The 20783-nt window shown below is 39.2% G+C and overlaps 1 protein-coding gene across 1 annotated transcript; it reads left to right on the forward strand.

The window, feature by feature from the left end:
* The first annotated feature begins 19958 nt into the window (after window positions 1–19958).
* Window positions 19959–20282, forward strand: LOC138875988 (uncharacterized mitochondrial protein AtMg00820-like). Its single transcript, XM_070154871.1, has one exon. The coding sequence runs from the start codon at window positions 19959–19961 to the stop codon at window positions 20280–20282; it is 324 nt and encodes a 107-aa protein (XP_070010972.1).
* Window positions 20283–20783: the final 501 nt, after the last annotated feature.

The raw sequence follows: 20783 nt of genomic DNA on the forward strand, positions 1-20783 counted from the left end.
CTTTCCAACATTCCTACTCTGGTAACTCCTGAAGACAACGAGACCCAAGACCCAACTATGCAGGAAATCAAAGATGTTGTTTCTCAAAGAATCCAATAAGTGTAGCTGGTCCTGATGGACTCAATGTAAAAAAATTCCAACATTATTAGGATATCATCAAAACTGACCTTCTTAATATGGTCAATGCCTTCTTTTGTGGTGCCACTATGCACAGACATATGACTCAAGCATGCATTGTACTCCTTCCCAAAGTAGAATTCCCTAACTCCTCAGAATTCAAGCCAATCGGTTTAAGCAACTTCATCAACAAAATTATCTTAAAGATTAACAATTCAAGACTTGCACAAATATTGCCCAGAATCATCTCTCCAAATAAGACTGGGTTTGTTAAGGGAAGAAGCATCTCTAAAAATATTATGCTTGTCTAAGAAATTGTTCAAGGAATCAAGAAACCAAACGTTTGAGCCAATGTGGTGATCAAACTTGATATGGCTAAATCATATGACAGAGTATCCTGGTCCTTTACCTGCATCATGATGAGGAGATTGGGCTTTAGTGAAATGATCATTGACATGGTGTGGAGAACCCTCTCAAACAATTGGTACTCCATAATTGTGAATGGCACCAGATGTGGTTTCTTTCATTCTACCAGAGGTCTCAAGCAAGGAGACCTCTTGGCCCCTGCACTCTTCATTCTGGGTGCAGAACTTCTCTCTAGGGTGTTGAAAAACCTCACATAACCAACTTTTCAATGGATTTTACATGGAAATGAGAGGTCCTAAAATCACTTATTTGAGCTTTGCTAATGACATTATAATCTTCACCTCTAGCAGCAAAATTTCTCTTCAGAAAATCATAGATATCCTCCAATCTTATGAAAAGACTTCTGGCTAGCTAATCAATAAGAACAAAAGTCACTCCATGACCTCACCCTGTGTCTACCAATACACTAACAGGAGAATCCAACAAATCATTGGCTTCTCCATAAAAGACTCCTCAATTACCTACCTTGGTTGTCCCTTTTACATTGGTAGGAAGAGAATTGTCCATTTCAATTCCCTCACATCCAAAGTAGTAAGCATAATAAGAGGATGGCATGGTAGAATGTGGTCTTACGGTGGAAGAGCAACATTTATCAAACATGTTCTCTAATCTATCCCCATCCATCTCCTCTCAGTAGTCTCTCCCCCTAAAACTGTGATCAAACAAATTGAAAAGCTTCCTGCAAACTTTTTTTGGGGAATGGATAGTGATAGAAACAAGTACCACTGGCCATCCTGTCAAAAGCTTTCTAAACCCCAAAATGAAGGGGGAATTGGTTTCAGAACCAATGAGGATGTTTGCAAATCCATAGAGTTCAAACAATGGTGGCTCTTCAGAATAAAGGAAACTCTTTGGAGTAACTTTCTCATGACCAAATACTGTTAGAGATCCCACCCCATCTCCAAAAAATGGCACTCAGGCCAATCATAGACATGGAAAAAATGATGGCTAACAAGAAACTGGCAGAAACACACATACAATGGTGACTTCACTTAGGAAGTTCAAGTTTTTGGTGGGACAATTGGCTTGGCACATGCAACTTAGCTAGCTATAGACCACAAGGCAGCAGACCTGGAAACATAAAGGTCATCTACTTCTGGAGCTCAGGAACTTGGGATCTCCAGAAATTGAATGCCACTTCCTCTGCTCATATGATCCAATTCATTTCACAAGTCCCCCATCCACTACAACCCTCTCCTGCCTGACAAACCAATCTGAAAAGCAACACCATTAGGAAACTTTACTTGTGCTTCAACATGGAATGTGGTAAGAGAGAAGAGACCTACCCTTTTTACCAATAAGATAACATGGCACAAATACATCCCCTTCAAATGGTCCTTATGCCTTTGGAGATCTCTAAGGAGCAAGCTTCCCACAGATGATAGAGTTGCTAAGTTTTCACATCTCAACTGCCAACAGATGTGTCTATTGCATTATACCCCAAGGTATATCTGTTGATCACATCCTCAGTAGGGGTCACTTTGCTAAGGCTATCTGGAAAATCATCTTAGGACCCTTTGGATTTCCTTTCATTGTTATGCCTCTACAACCTTTGCTTGTTAAATGGTGGGTTCAGAAGAATTAAAATGAAATCCACAAGTTACTCATAGACATCATTCCCATCATTATTTTTTAGAATCTTTGGAAGAATAGATGCAGTGCTAAATATGGCTCCAAAAAATTATCAATGATAAGGGTTCTTTTCTCCATCACTTTAGACACCAACCAGCTCCTCAAAGCCTACTACCCTGATATTCTATGGCCTTTTGGTTAGTCTGAACTCCTCCCAATGGTTGAAAACCTGCAGTACCATACTAGCATTACCTCAGTGGCATGGTTGAAACCTGAAGCTGGTTTTTTTAAGTTAATAGTGATGGTAGTGCCTTAAACAACCCTGGCAAGATTGGTGCTGGTGTCATCATCGGAGATTCAGAATGACACTTCATACATGCTATAGCCAATCCTCTTGGTGAAGGATCCAACAATATTGCAGAAACTCAAGCAATAGTCTTGGGCATGCAGTGGTGTGTGGCCAATGGCATCACCAAAATTCACCTAGAAGTTGATTTTGCATTGTTTATTCATTGGCTTAACCACACCTCAGCTCCCCCTTGGAATCTAGACACTAAATTGCAAAACCTCAAAGAATTTCCCTGTTTACAAAGAGGCAAACTTCCCTGCATATTCATTGTCCAAAATTAGTCACAACCTCCCCACCATAACACACTACCATTGCCTAAATGAATTACCTGAACACGTAAGAGTTCAAATTCATTTAGACAGAATTGACAACCCTTTTTTCAGACACAGACAAACCAAGAAACTCCAAACCCCATCTCAGCAGGCTTCAACTTCCACTCATAATCATGTCAGACACACACACATCTAGAGAAGTTGCCCCAACTATCAAACCAAATACAATCATCACCATAACTGCCCCCTCTCATTTCATGCTTCAACATATATCACCCCCTAGTTCAACTCATGTCACAGCCTCCTCACCTCACATAAACAAATCCACATCACTAATCCCATACCCCACACACAACCACCCATCCAAAAACATATACAGACTCTGCATTCTACATTCTACACATTGCAGACCCCCTCTCCAATCACATCAGAAAACACACACAACCACAATCCTATAACATAAGATAAAACTCAGAACCCTACAAATCTCTACCTCCTTCCCCCTTCCACTACATACATAACAACCCCACCAAGCAACAAGATCATCACCAATCCTCACACCCCAGCGAAACCAAAAAACCTGACCATTATTTTCTCTAACAATGTCTTCTTTTTTGCAGGAAGTATGATCATTTCATGGCTTAACCATTTGATGTATCCCTAGTGTATGGTATTAGCAGCAATGCTCAATCTACTGAGGAGACACCATTGGCAAATAAGCCAATTAGAACACCTAAGAAGACCAGGAATACAGTACTATCCAGGAAGAAACAAGGAATCCTGGTTTTTCAATTGTAGGTCATTAACAATTCAACATCTACTGCAACAACACCAATTGCACTATATCAGCAACAACCCAACCATCAATCACCCTTCTTTCACTACTGCAACTGCTCCAAAAGAAAACTTTCCTCCTCCAACAGGCCTCAGTCCACACAAGAACATGAAGGCAATCACCTAGAAACCCCACAAGAAAAAGAAAGGAAGCAAATAGGTTAAAATGGCCTAATACCTGGTACCAACAGCCCTTGCACTTAGTTCTACCAAAAAGTCACATAAGCAAATTTTTATGACCCAATACTGCTCGACTATACCTTACTTTCATCTTCTAATCCCAACTCCCACAAGAACCTGGAAGCAGAATGTGATGTTCAGAAACATGAGCTCTAAAGCTCCAATTTGGTTAACATGTTTGTTCAATTTTGCAGGTTCATTGAGGTGGCTTAGTCAATTGATACACTTCCAGTGTGTGGTATTAGCATATCTGATGCTCATTCTACTGGAAGGGCATCAATTCACTATAGTCCCTTAACAGGTTACTACACACACAAACAAGCTAATCTTTAACAAATGGAAGCAGTACTCTATGGTTAGCATTTCTAGGCTACCTACAGGTCATCTCCACAAGTGCTACCCATTCTCTATACAACTCCAGCAATACCAAGAGGTTGCAACACAACTATCATTATAACAACAGTTAGTTCCCGATTTTCTAGCACTTTTGTGGTAGTTTATTATACAGTCTACTGCCACCAGTCCAAGCTCTCAACATGACACACCTACGGGCCCAGATCTAGATCATATATCTTGTCTCTTCATCAACTCCATGCAGCAAAGAATAACTCAATTCTATGGCCACAAACTGAGGACACGAGAAGAAGGAAAATGTTCACTCTCTCCTGTCACACACATAAGACAGCAACAACCTCACTGCCAAGATGCAATGATTCCTTTGATGTTTATCTTCAACTTGGATTTCTTTGACCTCAATGTAAAAGCTAAGTTGAAGATAAATCCCTCTACATACATATGGTTTTTGTCATACTTTCTAGGTAATTTCTATAGCTTTTGTAATTGTTCTAGTCGTAGATACTTTTGTATATGGAAGAAAATCTTCCCACTCATCTACTTAGTAGAATTAGGATTAGTTGTGCATGTTTGTATAGTTGACCTAGGCCTAATACACTTTGGTTTTGTATACCCAATTGGCTATCAATGTTGGATAGACAATTGGAACATCATCTTAGGTCTTACTACACATAGTTTCCAGGATTCATCTAGTCGCCATATGTTGATGACCAGATGTTCCATCATTTTATTTCTAGAGGTAAGGTTTATGTCCCCCTCCTTTGTTGTACTCTTTGTTATATATATATGAAAATCAGCCCTAGGCACAATGCCTAGTCAATTAAAAAAAAGTTCTAGTTTGAGGAAAACCTAAGGGTTGAAAAACAAGTTAGAAGCAGAGATCTTCACCAAATAAGGTAAGTATATTGACCTCTTTCATCCCTCTTTCTGCTGGAAAGGTAGAGACATTTGATCCATAATAGTAAGAACTCATGGGACGATGATTGGAAGCTGTGAGTTCGAGTTGTTCAACTTGTAGAAGACTATTTTGTGGGTTGTTTCGTATTGCTGTTGGATTGTCTATTTTGCTACCGTTTTTATGGAGTTTGGGAGGAGAAAGGGTATGTAGAAAAACCACATAATGGCAGGGTGGTTGGCTAGTTATTCATTGTTATATTTTTGGGTTGTTTGACACTACTATGGTTGTTGTTTTGTGTATGAAGTGATTGGGTGTGTTGGGATGTTTTGTGGTATTTTGTTATGGATATAAGGTTGAAAAATGATTTATATATCTTGTTATTGTCGTGTTCTTGTTATTGGTGATGTTATCTCGAATTGGGAGGAAGTAAAGATTATCGGGGCGATGCTTCCTATTTTAATATAAAATAAGCTTGTCATTCGTTGTGCGATAATTGTATCTTTCGTAGCTTAACAATAGCAATATTATCATTGTTGTAGATTACAGTGCAACGAGATGAGTTCAACATGGTAATTGGATAGATTCATTTAAGGTATGTTAATGCTAAACCTTTCCTTCATTTTGGCATGATCCCGTAAATACATGTGTTTGATAACGAGACATAATGAGAAGTTCATATTCTTGAATTTATGTACATTATCCTAGTCTCATATGTTATCGTATTCACCCTTATCCATACTTTATATTCAGTTAAGTATTTTCTTTTTATAGTCAATAGAACATAGGGTCTCTCTCTCTCTCTCTCTCTCTCTCTCTATCTATCTATATATATATATATATATATATATATATATATGTGTGTGTGTGTGTGTGTGGATACAGTATTTTTTAGCACCATCAAGCTATAATCGGTAGGCAGACCCCTATTGGGCAACCTCAGATCAGATGGTAAGTTATATACCAAGCCTACTATGGTTGAACGCATATGAACGTGCCAAGAATGACCGAGATATAGAGCCTAGTATGGCTGAGCGCCTATGAGCAAGACAATAATTGCCGAGATATAGAGCCTAGTATAGCTGAGCGCCTATTACGGAAGAGCAGTTACACGCACCGAGCCTTATAGGGCCGAACAACTATTTTACTTACTATATTGAGAGAGTTGAGTATATATCAGTAGGTAAGTATATCTTCAGATCATCTTTGACTCCCAATTACTTTAAGTTATTATATTATCAGCTCAGTTTTAGCTTTCAGTTATTCTATTGCCTTACATACTCGGTACATTATCTTGTACTGACATACCTTTTGTCGGGGACGCTGCATTTCATACCTGAAGGTACCGATAAACAGTCGGATAAACCTTTCTAGTAGACAAAACCAAACACCAGCCTTATTGGTAAGCTCCACTCCCCCGGAGTTACTAGGTCTAGACTTTGGAGTCCATTTTATATATGCAGGTTTGATGGGAAGGTCGAGGCCATGTCTCGAGCATGATACAGTTATGTTATCTCTAGAGGCTTGTAGATGAGTCATGTATATTTTGTATATAAGTAAATGTTCATGGCAGCCTTGTCGTCCTGCACAATTATATATATGAGCTTTTGCGTATGATTACCTCTCAGATGAGAGATGTGTTATTTTTAGATAATTCATAATACGGCCCTATCGGTCTTGATGTCACAACAGAAAATTCAATCCATCGTGATGGAAGCTAACGCAACCCGCTAGGCAAGCCAAATAAACAATAAAACACAATATAGTAATAATGCTAAGAGTCAAGAAGAAAATAACTGAATTTTATATAACTCCCCAAGGACTGATAGCACAACTCATGAGCCACTAAGACTTAGATTTTTACAAAACAAAAACTGTATTAAAATAATTACAACATCTGTTTGGATTATACGTGAAAAGAATTGGAATCTAAAGCTGCCAATGACAAGTGATATCCATAACTGGAATGCAGGTACATCTTCAATGCCAGCCCTCGCCATACACAGCAACATCAACACAAAGATCTGCACGCAAGGTGCAGAAGTGTAGTATGAGTACAACTGACCTCATGTACTCAATAAGTATCCTAACTAACCTCAGAAAGATAAAAGAAGCAAGAACTATAGATGATACTCACTACACCTGTGCATTTCATAATCTCAACAAGTATAGAACAAATATATGATCAAATCAAGAAATCTTAGGCAAAACCATTTTTTATGCTCACAATTCTTGGTTTTAAAGTGTTCTGCTCAGTCAAAAATCCAGCATATAAGGAATATATGCAAGTAAATTAGGTAAACAGTCAAGGAAATTGCAAGTAAAGATGAAATGCAATAACCAAATATCAGTCTGTTGCAGCACGCAACCCGATCCAATAATACATTCTGCACGGACAATTCATGTGCTAATAATACCAATCCGTACAGACAACTCATATGTTGCACGGACAATTCACGTGCCATAATATCAATATCTGGACGCACGGACAACTCAAGTGCTATACGGACAACTCACGTGGTAATAATATCAATCTGCAAACAACTCACGTGCTAATAATATCAATATGCATGGACAACTTACGTGCAAATATCACAATATGCCTAGCATGGTCACGGGCGCAATATCATAATCTGCCCAGCATGGTCACAGTCATAACAACACAATCCACCTGGCGTGGTCACATGCATATCAACACAATTCTCCCGGCATGATCACAGACATCCAGTCCAAATCATATCACACAGAAGCAAGTATACAAGAACACATATATATGATGGATAAATATCATATTTCATGGTCCTGGACTGGTATAACAATATGCTAAAGTGTAGGCATGTGCAATGTATGCTATCGTAACTCAAATCGGCAATTTATCACAGAAATAGCAATTACCAAGTTTATTCAAGAATTAGCCTCCTCGTAACCTCAAACATGCTCAAATAGTTCACAACAATGATACAAATATGAGAAATATTGTAGCTTAAAGCTTAATAGTCAACTCTAGGCATATCATAGCCTAAGCACTACCCCGAGCATGGATAAATACCCCGGTGATTGCACATGGGTTAAAACCCCACATATGTGCACCCATAGCACGTAGCTATCACAAATAATTTAAGCAATTAGTGCCTCAACCAAGTTTAGATAGGATTCTTACCTGAAACAAGCCAAAACAATCCCGGGCAAGCCAACCAATACTCTAGAAATGCCATCACATGCGTATCAACCAGCGAACAGCTTAGAACTAGCCAAAAGTACCTCAAATACATCAAATAATGTCAAAGGAAACAAACCCAAACGATAAAGGTCGAATCTTCACTCAATTACTCAAAGGCAACCAAAAAGTCAAACCCAAGCCCGCACCTTGGAACATGACAAAACTCAAAGAATCCGACAAACCATTCAATTACGAGTCCAACCATACTGGTTTCACTCAAATTCGACTATGAATCAATATTCAAAATTCAAAATTTTACTTTATGAAAAATTACACAAAAATCCTCAAATTTCTCTTTAAATTTCATAATCCAATTACCAAAAAAGAAGATAGATTCACGAAATATAATTAAAATCGAGTATAGAACACTAACCCCAATTCATGTGGTGAAAATCGCCTCCAAAATCACCCAAATTTGATCTCCCCAACTCAAAATATGATAAAAATGCACAAACCCTCAAGTTTATACTATTCTGCCCAGACCTTTCGCATCTGCGATCAATGAGCTGCTTTTGCAGTGTCGCTTTTTCCGCAAAAAATACGCTTCTATGAAAAAACACTGAAAATTGTCCGTCTCACCTACAGAAAAAGCAACGCTTCTGTGCACATGCATGTGCGACAACAGCTCATTCTTCTGCGCCACACTTCGCTTCTGCGACACATTTCCCGCATCTGCAATGTTGCAGGTGTGCTAAAAATCCCGTTTCTGTGGAGGTAGCCCAATTCAATCTTCGTTGCAAGTGTGACCATACTTTCACTCTTGCGACCACCGTACCTACACAAAACCACCCGTAGGTGTGATCATACCAGATCCCACCACACACCAGCCTTAACCAGTAAATTCCAAAATAATCTAAATCATGTCTGAAACTCTCCTGAACCCCTAGACACCCCGTCCGATATACCGACAAGTCCCATATCATAACACAGACCTACTCGAGGCCTCAAACCAGACATAACAACATCGAATCGATGAATCGCACCTCAAATCTAACTTAATGAACTTTGAATCTTTCAACTTCCACAACTCGTGTCGAACCTTATTAAATCAACTCAGAATGAACTCAAATTTTGTACACAAGTCCCAAATGACATAACTAAGCTATTTAAATTTCCAGAACTATAATCCGAACTCAATATCATCAAAGTCAACTCCCGATCAAACTTATGAACATTCCAAATCTTAAAATTTCTAACGTTCACCAACTAGTGTCGAAACTTCCTAAAAATACCCAAATGCAAATCCGGTCATACGCTCAAGTCCAAAATTACCATATGGACCTAATGGAACCATCAAAACTCTGATGCGAGGTCAAATACTCCAAAGTCAAAGTTGTCAACTCTTCCAACTTAAAGCTTCCTAGTTGAGAAATCTTTCTCCCAAATCAATTCCGATTAACCTGAAAACCAAAACCAACAATTCACATAGGTCATAATACATTATACGAAGCTATATAAGACTTCAAATAGCTGAACGGAGTGTAAATGCTCAAAATAACCGGTCGGATCGTTATACTAGATTAGTATTGTCAACTTGCAGGTAGGCCTCGCCGACCTAAGTTGAAGCTTACCCCTTCAGAGTTAATACTTATATAGTGATACGCTCGGGACAAGTATGGTACCAGGTGCCAGCCATGCCTCCCCAAATTTGGGGTGTGATAGTAAGTGTCGTGGTTAATCTTAACTTTAGGGATTAGGACTTGTTGGCCTATTTGCTATGTGTTTTGTGTGTGGAGACAATGTATATATGAGATGATGAGTATCTATGTATCTTCATTGGGTTAAATCATGTGGATGGAATTATTTCTTTGTATGAAGATAGTGATTTTACTACGTGTATATATTTGCAAATATTCCTATTGTGTTTATTGTGCCTGCATTCAAAGAAAAATTGTGAGTTTTGTGGGGGGACGGTTGGTTCGTGCTCTTGACTCCCTGCTTCTCCCTTACTCTTGTCTTGAGGTCCTTCTTGAGTTACCCTGGGTAACATTTGGCTGCCATAGAAATAAATTTTTCGAAAAGCATGTATGCATTTGACAAATTATTTGTAGAAACGTAGTTGTTTAAAATATATGATAGTGCGCGAGATCAAATAATTTGGATGAACCGGTAACTGTGATGCATTTAGAGACATTGCAACCTCCTTGCTTTTAGAATTTTGATGGTCCTCCTCAAAATTCTGCCCCGGTCTAAGTACATGCTTCCGACAACACGTTCCTCGACTGTTTCATATGTGATGAAGTTGGACGAACTCGCAATTTTGCCCCAGTTTGATCATGGGGAAATGAAGATTTTATTAGGATGTGACCGAACCCGCAGAGCTATCTATGTATCCCCTCTTAAACAGAAATCATGGAAGTTCAATTTGATATCATGGCACTGTAATTGAAGTAAAATTATTCCGGCCTTACTTTTATTATTTTGATTTGTATTGTTGCTTGGTGAGGAAGAGAGAAAAGCATGAAGGTGTTGTTGTGACTCATTTGCATTCATTATCATATATTGAGAGATTTGAGAGTAAAAGCACGAAAGGTGATGACTTGTCGGTGAGTAAGAGAACGAAGGGTGATGCCATAACATTTTATTTATGATATCGCATGGTGAGAAAGAGAGTAAAAGCTTGAAGGGTGATGTCGTGCCATCTTCATTTCATTGTTTTAATTGATTTTCGGATTGGTGATTTACTTGGTTATAGTATTGCTTATTTCGGAAGATGTCATTAGGTGATTTCATACTTATCGTGTTTATAATATCTCCCCTTTCGCATGTCTCTTCCCAGTTAATATGTTCTATCTGCAATATATATATATATATATTTGTACAGGATTTTATGTAGAGGTCTTGTCATAGCCTCGTCACTAACTCGTCGAGGTTAGGTGTTGCACTCAAGCTACACTTCTGCTATTCTTGTGCAAATACCGGTTTTATCCTAGCAACATTTAGTGGTTTTTTGCTCGGATACATCCACAGTTGGAGACTTGAGGTATAGCTGCACAGCGTGCACAGCCCTGAAGTCCCCTTCTTTATCTATCATACTATTTATCTAGATTCAAACAATGTACTTTGTTTCATACCTTATATGTAGTACTTTAGTTGCTCATGCACTTGTGACTCCGAATTTTGGGAGATGTTTATATATTGTCATATATATTTCTTTATTCTGTTTCAGACTATTTCGGTTTATCTTTATTGATGCTTTATTGTGAATTGTTAAAATTGGTCACGCTAACATTGTCTTGCCTAGCAAGTGAAATGTTAGGCATCATCACGATCCAAAGGGTAGAATTTTGGGTCATGACAAGTTGGTATCAAAGCACTAAGTTGCCTAGGTCTCACGATTCATGAGCAAGCTTAATAGAGTTTGGAGGATTGGTACGGAGATGTATATACTTATCTTTTAGAGGCTTTGAAGCTTTAAGAAAATTTTACTTCTTTCTTTCCCTATCGTGCAATTTTATTCTATCATTGATGTTTGAATCATTCCATTCTTGTTCTCTCGCAGATGGCAAGAACTAAAAAATCATCTACAGGCAGGCAGGAGCCGGATCCATTTGTTGCAGCTACTACCAAGGGTAGAAGCCGAGGTCGAGGTTGAACCAGAGGCCTAGGCAAAGGTAGAGCTCGACCTAGAGCTCGTGCAGTAGCACCCACTATGGATCCTCAAATTGATCGTGAGGAGATCCCAGCTCAGAACGCAACCGTCAGACCCACTTAGGTCCTAGAGGGATTTATAGCCACTCTCGTGATTCAGGATACTCTAGTCCGCTTGATGGGCCTTATGTAGAGTGTGGCCCAGACTAGTGCATTTCTGGTGGCACCAGCAGTCTCTTAGGCTGGGGGAGAAGCACAGACTCCCGCTACTCACACTCCAGGGCAGATCGCTTCCATGTATCAGACTCCAACAGTTTTGCTAGTTTGGGTAGCTCAACCTATTATTGCTACACAAACTGAGGAGAGGTCCATGATGTCTTCTGAGGGATTGCTGAGATTGGATAAGTTCACAAATGTCTTACCTATTCACATTAGTAGTGCACTTTCTGAGGACCCAAAGGGTTATTTGTAACATTGCTACGAGGTGTTGAGCAACATGGGTATTGTTGAGTCCAATAGTGTTGACTTTGTAGTGTTTTAGATGACCGGTTCGGCCAAGAGATAGTGGGCAGGATCATGTGCGGAGCAAACCAGCTGGTTCACCGCCACACACCTGGGATCAATTTTTGCAGTTGTTTCTGGAGAAGTTTATTCCTTTCACTCTGAGAGAGGAGTACTGTAGGTAGTTCGAGCTCCTTTAGTAGGGTAGCATGAGTGTTACCCAATATGAGACACAATTTGTGGACCTAGCTCGAAATACAGTTATCTTACTCTCTACTGAGAGGGGGAGAATGAGGAGATTCATTAATGGCATTATTTTCAGTATAAGGCTACATATGACCAAGGAGACCGGAGATGATACTTCTTTCTAGAGGGCCATAGAGATTTCTAGACGGATCGAGATGGATCGTGGTCAGGATAGGGGGTATCTAAGAAGAGGCCTCATTATGTCATAGTGATTCAGGCAGTCATGGTTCATATTGGTATCGACCAAAGTAGCCAGCCTACAGTGCACTTTCATCTCCTATCAGTGCACCACCGACTCAGAGCTACCATAGTGAAGGGCTTGCTACACATTTGGAAATCCGATGCACGTTGCTATATTGTGCCCTAGGTCATATGGCGGCATGCCACAATAGAGTTCTTATTTTATGGTTCCGGCACTGGTTGCTCCACCACTCGCTCAGCCAGCTAGAGGAAGGGTCAAGCTGCTAGAGGTGGAGGTCAGACTACTAGAGGTGAAGCTCAGGCCATTAGAGGTGGAGGCCATCCATCTAGGAGCTGTCCGAGAGGCGGAGGTCAGAGTGATAGAGCCCAGGCCCGTTTTTATGCATTTCTATCCAGACATGAGGCAGAGTCATCTGACGCCATCATCACAAGTATTGTTCCAGTTTGCCATAGAGATGCTTCAGTTCTATTTGATCCAGGCTCTACTTATTCCTATGTGTCATCCTATTTTGCTTCATATATGGTTATGCCTCGTGATTCTTTGAGTGCTCATGTCTATGTGTCCACACCTGTGGGAGATTATATTATTGTAGATCGTGTTCATTGCTCGTGTGTGGTTTCTATCGGGAGCCATGAAACTAGTGTAGATCTACTACTTTTTGATATGGTGGACTTTGATGTTATCTTGGGCATGGATTGGTTGTCACCTTATCATGCTATATTGGACTGTCACACCAAAATGGTGACCTTAGCCATGCCGGGGTTGCCTCGATTAAAGTGAAGAGGGACTTTTGGCCATTCTACTAGCATGGATATTTCTTATTAGCCTTGACATATGGTCGAGAAGGGATATCTAGCATATTTGGCCTATAGAGGTGTTTCCTACAGATTTGTCGGGGATGCTACCTGACAGAGATATCGACTTCTATATTGACTTGACTCCGGGCACTCGGCCCATTTCTAATCCACCATACCATATGGTCCCAGTTGAGTTGAAGGAGCTGTAGGAGTAGTTGTAGGATTTTCTTGATAAGGGATTCATTAGACCTAGTATCTCGCCCTGGGGTGCGCCAGTGTTGCTTGTAAAGAAGAAGGATGGTTCAATAAGGATGTTTATAGATTATTTGCAGCTGAACAAAGTCACTATCAAGAACAAGTATCCTTTCCCAATTTGATGACTTATTTGATCAACTTTAGGTGCCAAAGTGTTTTCGAAGATTGATTTGAGATCTAGCTATCATCAATTGAAGATTAGGGCATCGAATGTCCTTAAGACAACTTTTCGGACTCGATATAGGCATTATTAGTTCCTAGTGATGTCATTTGGATTGAAAATTTCCCAGTAGCATTATTGAATTTGATGAACCGGGTATTTAATCCCTATCTGGATTCCTTTGTAATCATTTTCATTGATGATATTTTGGTATACTCCCGCAGTCAAGAGGAGCATAAGCAACATCTTCCAATTGTACTTCAGACCTTGATTGATAGTTAGTTAATGCCAAGTTTTCAAAGTATGATTTTTGTTAGATTTAGTTGCCTTTTGGGGCCATGTTGTATTCCGAGGGTATAAAAGTGGATCCTAAGAAGATTGAGGCAGTTCAGACCTGGACTAGACCTACTTCAGCTACAAAGATTTAGAGTTTCTTACGTCTAGCAAGTTATTATTGTCGATTCATGGAGTGTTTTTCATCTATTGCAACCCCATTGACTAGATTTACCCAAAAATGGTGCCCCATTCAGATAGTCTGATGAGTGTGACTTGAGCTTTCAGAAGCTCAATAGTGCTTTGACTACAGCCCCAGTAGTTGTGTTGCCCACAGGTTCAGGGTATTACACTATGTATTATGATGCATCGCGTATTGGAGAGTTGTAAAGCATGAGTTGGGCACGCGGTTGAGCTGAGCACAGTGTTTCGTCATCAGACAGACGGACAGTCCGAGCGCACCATTCAGATCTTGGAGGACATCTTACATGCTTGTCTTATGGATTTTGGAGGTTCATGGGACCAATTCTTACCTCTTGCAGAGTTCACCTATAACAATAGCTACCAATTGAGTATTCAGATGGCACCATATGAGGCCTTATATGGGAGGTGATATCGCTCGCCGATTGGTTAGTTTGAGCCTAGAGGGTCTAGGTTGTCGAGCACCGATTTAGTCTGTGATGCTATGGAAAAGGTTAAGTTGATTCAGGATTGACTTCTTACAACACAGTCTAGGTAGAAGAGTTATGCATACTGGAAGGTTCGGGATATAGCTTATATGGTAGGAGAGAGAGTTTTTCTCAGAGTTTAGCCTATGAAGGGCGTGATGCGGTTTGGGAGGAAGGGCAAGTTGAGCCCTCGATATATTGAGCCATTTGAGATTTTAGAGAGGGTTGGGGAAGTTTCCTACAAGCTTGCATTTCCTCCTAGCTTATCTATATTACATCTGGTATTCCATGTTTCCATGCTTCGGAAGTATCCTGAGGACAACTAGCATGTTTGGATTTTAGCATAGTTTAGCTTGATGAGGATTTAGCATATGAGGAGGAGTCGGTGGCTATTCTAGCCCGACAGGTTCGACGATTGAGGTCTAAGAGTTTTCCTTTAGTGAAAGTGCAATGGAAGGTCAGCCGATTGAGGCAACTACATGGTAGTTCGAGTCCGATATGCGGAGTAGATACCCCACACCTTTTTACCAGTCCAGGTACCTATCTATGTTCGTTCAAGTACGAACGTATATTTTAGAGGTTGAGAATGTGATGATCTGATAGGTCGATTTGAGTACTAGTCCTTATTTCTGTGCTTTGAAACCTCCATTAGCTTCATTTGATGTTTCTTGATTTGCATACGTAGTCCGTGTCACTTTTTGAACAGCATTTATGTGAAGATTTGAAGAAAAAAACATGATTTTGGCTTTAAAAGTAACTTGACAATCCCAGAGTGTTTGAATAGTAATTTTGGACTTGGACGAATGCCAGGAATTGAATTCGGAAGTCCCTAACTTGATTTTATGTGTTTTGTCAAAAGCTAGTAACTTGAAGGTTTAAGAATTTCCTAGGTTTGACCGTAGGTTGACTTTATGGAAACCGGGCTCGGATTTTGGTTTCGAGACTTGGTGTAGGTTCATTTTTCTATTTGAAACTAGTATGCAAAATTTGGTGTAAATTGGAGTTGGTTTGATATGATTCGGATGCTCGGTTGTGATTCTTGATGTTCTTGGGTTTCTTGGAAAATGTTATGCATTTTGATGTTCGATTCGTAGTTCTAGGTATTATTTTTGTGTTTTGATCACACAAGCGAGTTTGTATAATGCTATTACACTTGTGTGTATGTTTGGTTGGAGCCTGAGGTGCTCGGGTGAGTATTAGATGTGTTACGGATGAGTTTGGATAGCGCAAGGATGCTAGTACAGTGCCCAATTCTGGTGTCTGGTGCAGATCTCGCATTTGTGAGGTCTGGATCGCAATTGCGAGCCTCATATCTGTAGACAAATGTCCGCATTTGAAAGCAAGGCCTGGGATTAGGTAACCTTGCATTTGCGAGGGAATTGTTCGCAATTGCTAATTGCACAGGATCGCTTTTGTGATCACTTGGTCACATTTGCGATGACTGGCAACAGTAGGGCATCTTCGCAATTGCGAAGATTTTGGTCGTAATTACGAAGATAGGATCTTTGCATTTGCGATCAATTTATTGCAATTGCGACAACAGGGCGTCTAAGGTAGGGTTCGCATTTGCGACCTTTGTCTCGCATTTACAAACAAGACTTCGCAATTGCGACATCCGCAGCTGGGTAAAGGAGGAAAAAATCGGGACTTAGCTCATTTTACACCATTTATCAACCCTAAACACTCTAGTGGCAATTTTTCAAGAGGATTTCTTCCTAAGATCATTGGTAAGCAACTTTAATCCATTTTTTTAATAACGCATTACTATTTACATGTTTTTAACATCAAATCTAGAATTTTTATGGTAGAAATTAGGAATTTGGGTAGAAATTGAAGATGTTGTAAAATTGAAATTTAGACCTCAAATTGAGGTCAAATTTCGAAATAAATTACTTAATCGGGCTCGGGAGTTAATGGGTAATCGGGTTTTGGTCCGAACCTCGGGTTTTGACCAAGCTAGTTTGGGCTTGACTTTTGTTGACTTTTCAAAAATGATCATAAATGAACCTCTTTCATTAATGGGTAGTTTCTAAAGCTTATTTTGAACCGTCTGATCGATATGTTGATAGATTTAGTTGGTTTGGAAGCTTGTTCAAAAGGCAAAGTTGTGGTTGATGGATCTCTTTGGTTGCGGAGCGAGATAAGTTTCGTGGTTAACCTTGACTTGAGGGATTAGGACTTGTTGGCCTATTTGCTACGTATTTTATGTGTGGGGACAACATATATGTGAGGTGCCAAGTATCTATGCGTTATCATTGGATTAAAGCATGTGGGTGGAAATTGTTTCATTGTAGTATATTATTTTATTGATTATGTTTTCCATGCTTAAGTTAGATTATTAATTCATTTAATTATTCATTTTATATTTAATGTTTATTTCAAAGATGTTGGATATTTTGGAAGTTGAGTTTGATATCATGGAACCATAATTGAAGTAAAATTATTTTCCGCCTTGCTTTTATTATTCGGATTTGTATTGTTGATTGGTGAGGAAGAGAGAAAAGCACGAAGGGTGTTACCGTGCCTCATTTGTATTCATTATCATATATTGAGAGGTTTGAGAGTAAAATCACAAAGGGTGATGTCGTGCCGGTGAGTAAGAGCACGATGGGTGATGTCGTGTCATTTTATTTATGATATTACATGGTGAGGACAAGAGTAAAAGCACGAAGGGCGATGCTGTACCATATTCATTTTATTGATTTAATTGATTTCCGAATTGGTGATTTACTTGGTTATAGTGTTGCTTATTTCGGAAGATGTCATTAGTTAATTTCATACTTATCGTTTTTATGTATGACCCTTTCGCATATCCCCACCTAGTGGATATTTTATTATTCTATCTGCCCTTTTGTTATATAGTGTGTGTGCATATATATATATATATATATATAGGTCTTGTCATAGCCTTGTCACTACCTCGTCGATATTAGGATCGACACTTATGGAGTATATTAGATCGGTTGTACTCACGCTATACTTCTAGCGGCATTTAGTAGTTTTTCTTCTAGGATTTAGCCACAATTGGAGACTTGAGGTATATCTGCACTGCTTCCGCAGCCCTGAAGTCCCCTTCTTTATCTATCCTAGTGTTTATCTAGATTCAAACGGTGTACTTTGTTTCAGACCTTATATGTAGTACTTTAGTTGATCATGCACTTGTGACTCCAGATTCTTGGAGATGTTTATCGTTATATGTATTTCATTATTCCATTTCCTTATTCCGCTTCAGACTATTTCTGTTTTATCTTTATTGATGTTTTATTGTGAATTGTTAAAATTGGTTAAAATAATCTAGCTAATGTTGGCTTGCGTAGCAAGTGAAATGTTAGGCGTCATCACGGTCCCGAGGGTGTGATTTTGGATCATGACAGTAATATTTCTTCTCCTACTCCTACTTTCAATAATGGTAACCTTCTCCTACTCCTACTTTAAATAATTCTATACTTGTCGGCAATGATGAATCAGTTCATATTCATTCTATTAGTTCTTCCTCATTCTCTACTTCGTCTCATACTTTTTCATTACCCTCTGTCTTATGTGTTCCACTTCTTTGTAAAAAATTATTTTATGTTCGTCGATTTACCAAGGATAATATCTGCTCATTTGAATATTTTCCTTGGGGTTTTATTGTGAAGGATTTGCAGACAGGAAAATCCTCCACAAATGCCACAGTGACGGGCCTCTCTATTAATTTTTTCAACCTGCCTCTTGCTCATCCTCCTCTTCATCATAAGCCCTAGTTGTTTCCTTGGTTCCTGTATCAGTTTGGCATGCTCGTCTTGGTCATCCTGAATATGCAGTCCTTGCGTCACTTAGGTCTAGGAATTTTATTTCTTTCAATAATATGGACTTTGGGCTTTCTTTTATAATTCTTGTTTGACTTCTAAGCATTCTACTTTACCATTTTCTATTAGTATTTCTTCTTCAACTCATATGTTAGAGTTGATTCACTCACCCATTCCCTCTATTACTGGATTTCAATATTATGTTATTTTAATTGATGACTTTCTAAGTATTTGTGGCTTTATCCATTATGAAATAAAAATGATGTTTTTTATTGCTTTCATATATTTAAAGCTCTTGTAGAAAAGTAAGTTTCTTCTTCCATCAAGTGTTTTCGTTCTAATGGCCGTGGTGAATTCACTAGTGCATAATGTTTGACATTTTTTTTCTACTAATGATATTATTTTTTAGCACTCTTATCCTTACACACCGCAATAAAAGAGTGTAGCCGAGTACAAGCATTGCCATCTTGTTGATATGGCTCGTACTCTCCTTTATCATGCCAAAGCTCCGCTAAATCCTTGGGTTGAGGCTTTTCAAATAGCTACATACTTGATAAATCGTATGCTTACTCCCTTACCCAACTATTCCTCTCCCTTTTATCTTCTTTTTAGAATTGACACCGACTATTCTATTTTACGTCCATTTGGTTGTCTCTATTATCCCAATTTGCGCCCTTATCGCATTCACAAACTAGATAATACCTCATCTCTATGTATCTTTATTGGCTATAGTGCCAATCACAAAGGATATTGATGTCTCCGTCTTGATATTTAACGTGTTTATACAAGTCGATTTGTTCGCTTTGTCGAACATTGATTCCCTGTGCCACTCCACATCTTCTTCCTTCTTTCCGTAATTTTTCTCCCTTGGCTTATCATAACTCATTGCCTCAGTCATCCCCCGTTGTATCACCTATTGTGGTACAATCTAGTGCTCCCTTTTATATTGTTCCTGCTCCTCCATCTACATCTCAGGTTTTCTTGATCATTCTTCTATTTCTCCTCAAAGTTATTCCTCATTGTCCCCATCTAGTTCCATACCATCTATACCTACATCTCCTGATCATTCTACATCAATCCACTCTGCGCATCTTACTTCACCATTACCACCTCCTTCTCATCATATGGTTACCCGGTCAAAAGTTGGTGTTGTCAAACCCAATCCGAAGTATGCTTTACTTGCTCAGTCCCTATTTGAATTACTTGTTGATCCATCTTGTTATAGTTCTGCGGTTAAGATTCCGGTTGGCGTGATGCTATGGCTGATGAGTTTAATGCTCTTCTAGCTAATCGTACTTGGTTTCTTGTTCCTCGCCCTCCAAATATCAATGTGATTGGTTGTAAATGGGTATATCGGGTTAAGCAAAATTCTTATGGATCTCTTGATCGATGTAAGGCTCATTTAATAGCTGAGGGATATACACGGTCTTATGGTGTGGACTATAGTGACACATTCAGTCTGGTGGTTCGTCCTGCTACTGTTAGACAGGTTCTTTCTATTGCCTTATCTCGTGGATGGCATATCCGTCAGTTTGACGTTAAAACTGCCTTTCTTAATGGTTTACTAACTGAGACTGTTTAGATAGAGCAACTACAGGGCTTTCAGGATTCTCATATCCCCATCATATTTGTAAGATTCATAAGGTTCTCTCTAGCCTTAAGCGGGCTCCTTGGGCTTGGTTTGCTCGCTTTGGCCACTTTCTTATCTCTCATGGATTTTCTAATAGTCGAGCCGGTAACTCCCTATTTGTTTATAAATTTGGAGAACGATACTTTTATCTTCTCTTTTATGTTGATCATATTATTCTTACAGGGTAAGTTTCTTCTTTATTATCATGGTGTTCTGACATGCTATACGTTGATTTTCCTATTAATGATCTTAAATATCTTCACTTTTTTCTGGGAGTTTGTCTTTCTCGCACTTCTGCGGGTCCTCATCTTTCTCAAGCTAAGTATGCTCGGTATGTTCTTGATCGAGCTAGTGTTATTGGTTGCAAGCCATTTGCTACTTCAGTATCTTCTTCTAGTTCTTTGGACTCTTCATTTCCACTCCAGTTGGCAACTCTCTTTATTACATTTTGGT

The sequence above is a fragment of the Nicotiana sylvestris genome, chromosome 8 (assembly GCF_000393655.2).
Source record: "Nicotiana sylvestris chromosome 8, ASM39365v2, whole genome shotgun sequence".
Taxonomy (NCBI): Eukaryota; Viridiplantae; Streptophyta; class Magnoliopsida; order Solanales; family Solanaceae; genus Nicotiana; species Nicotiana sylvestris.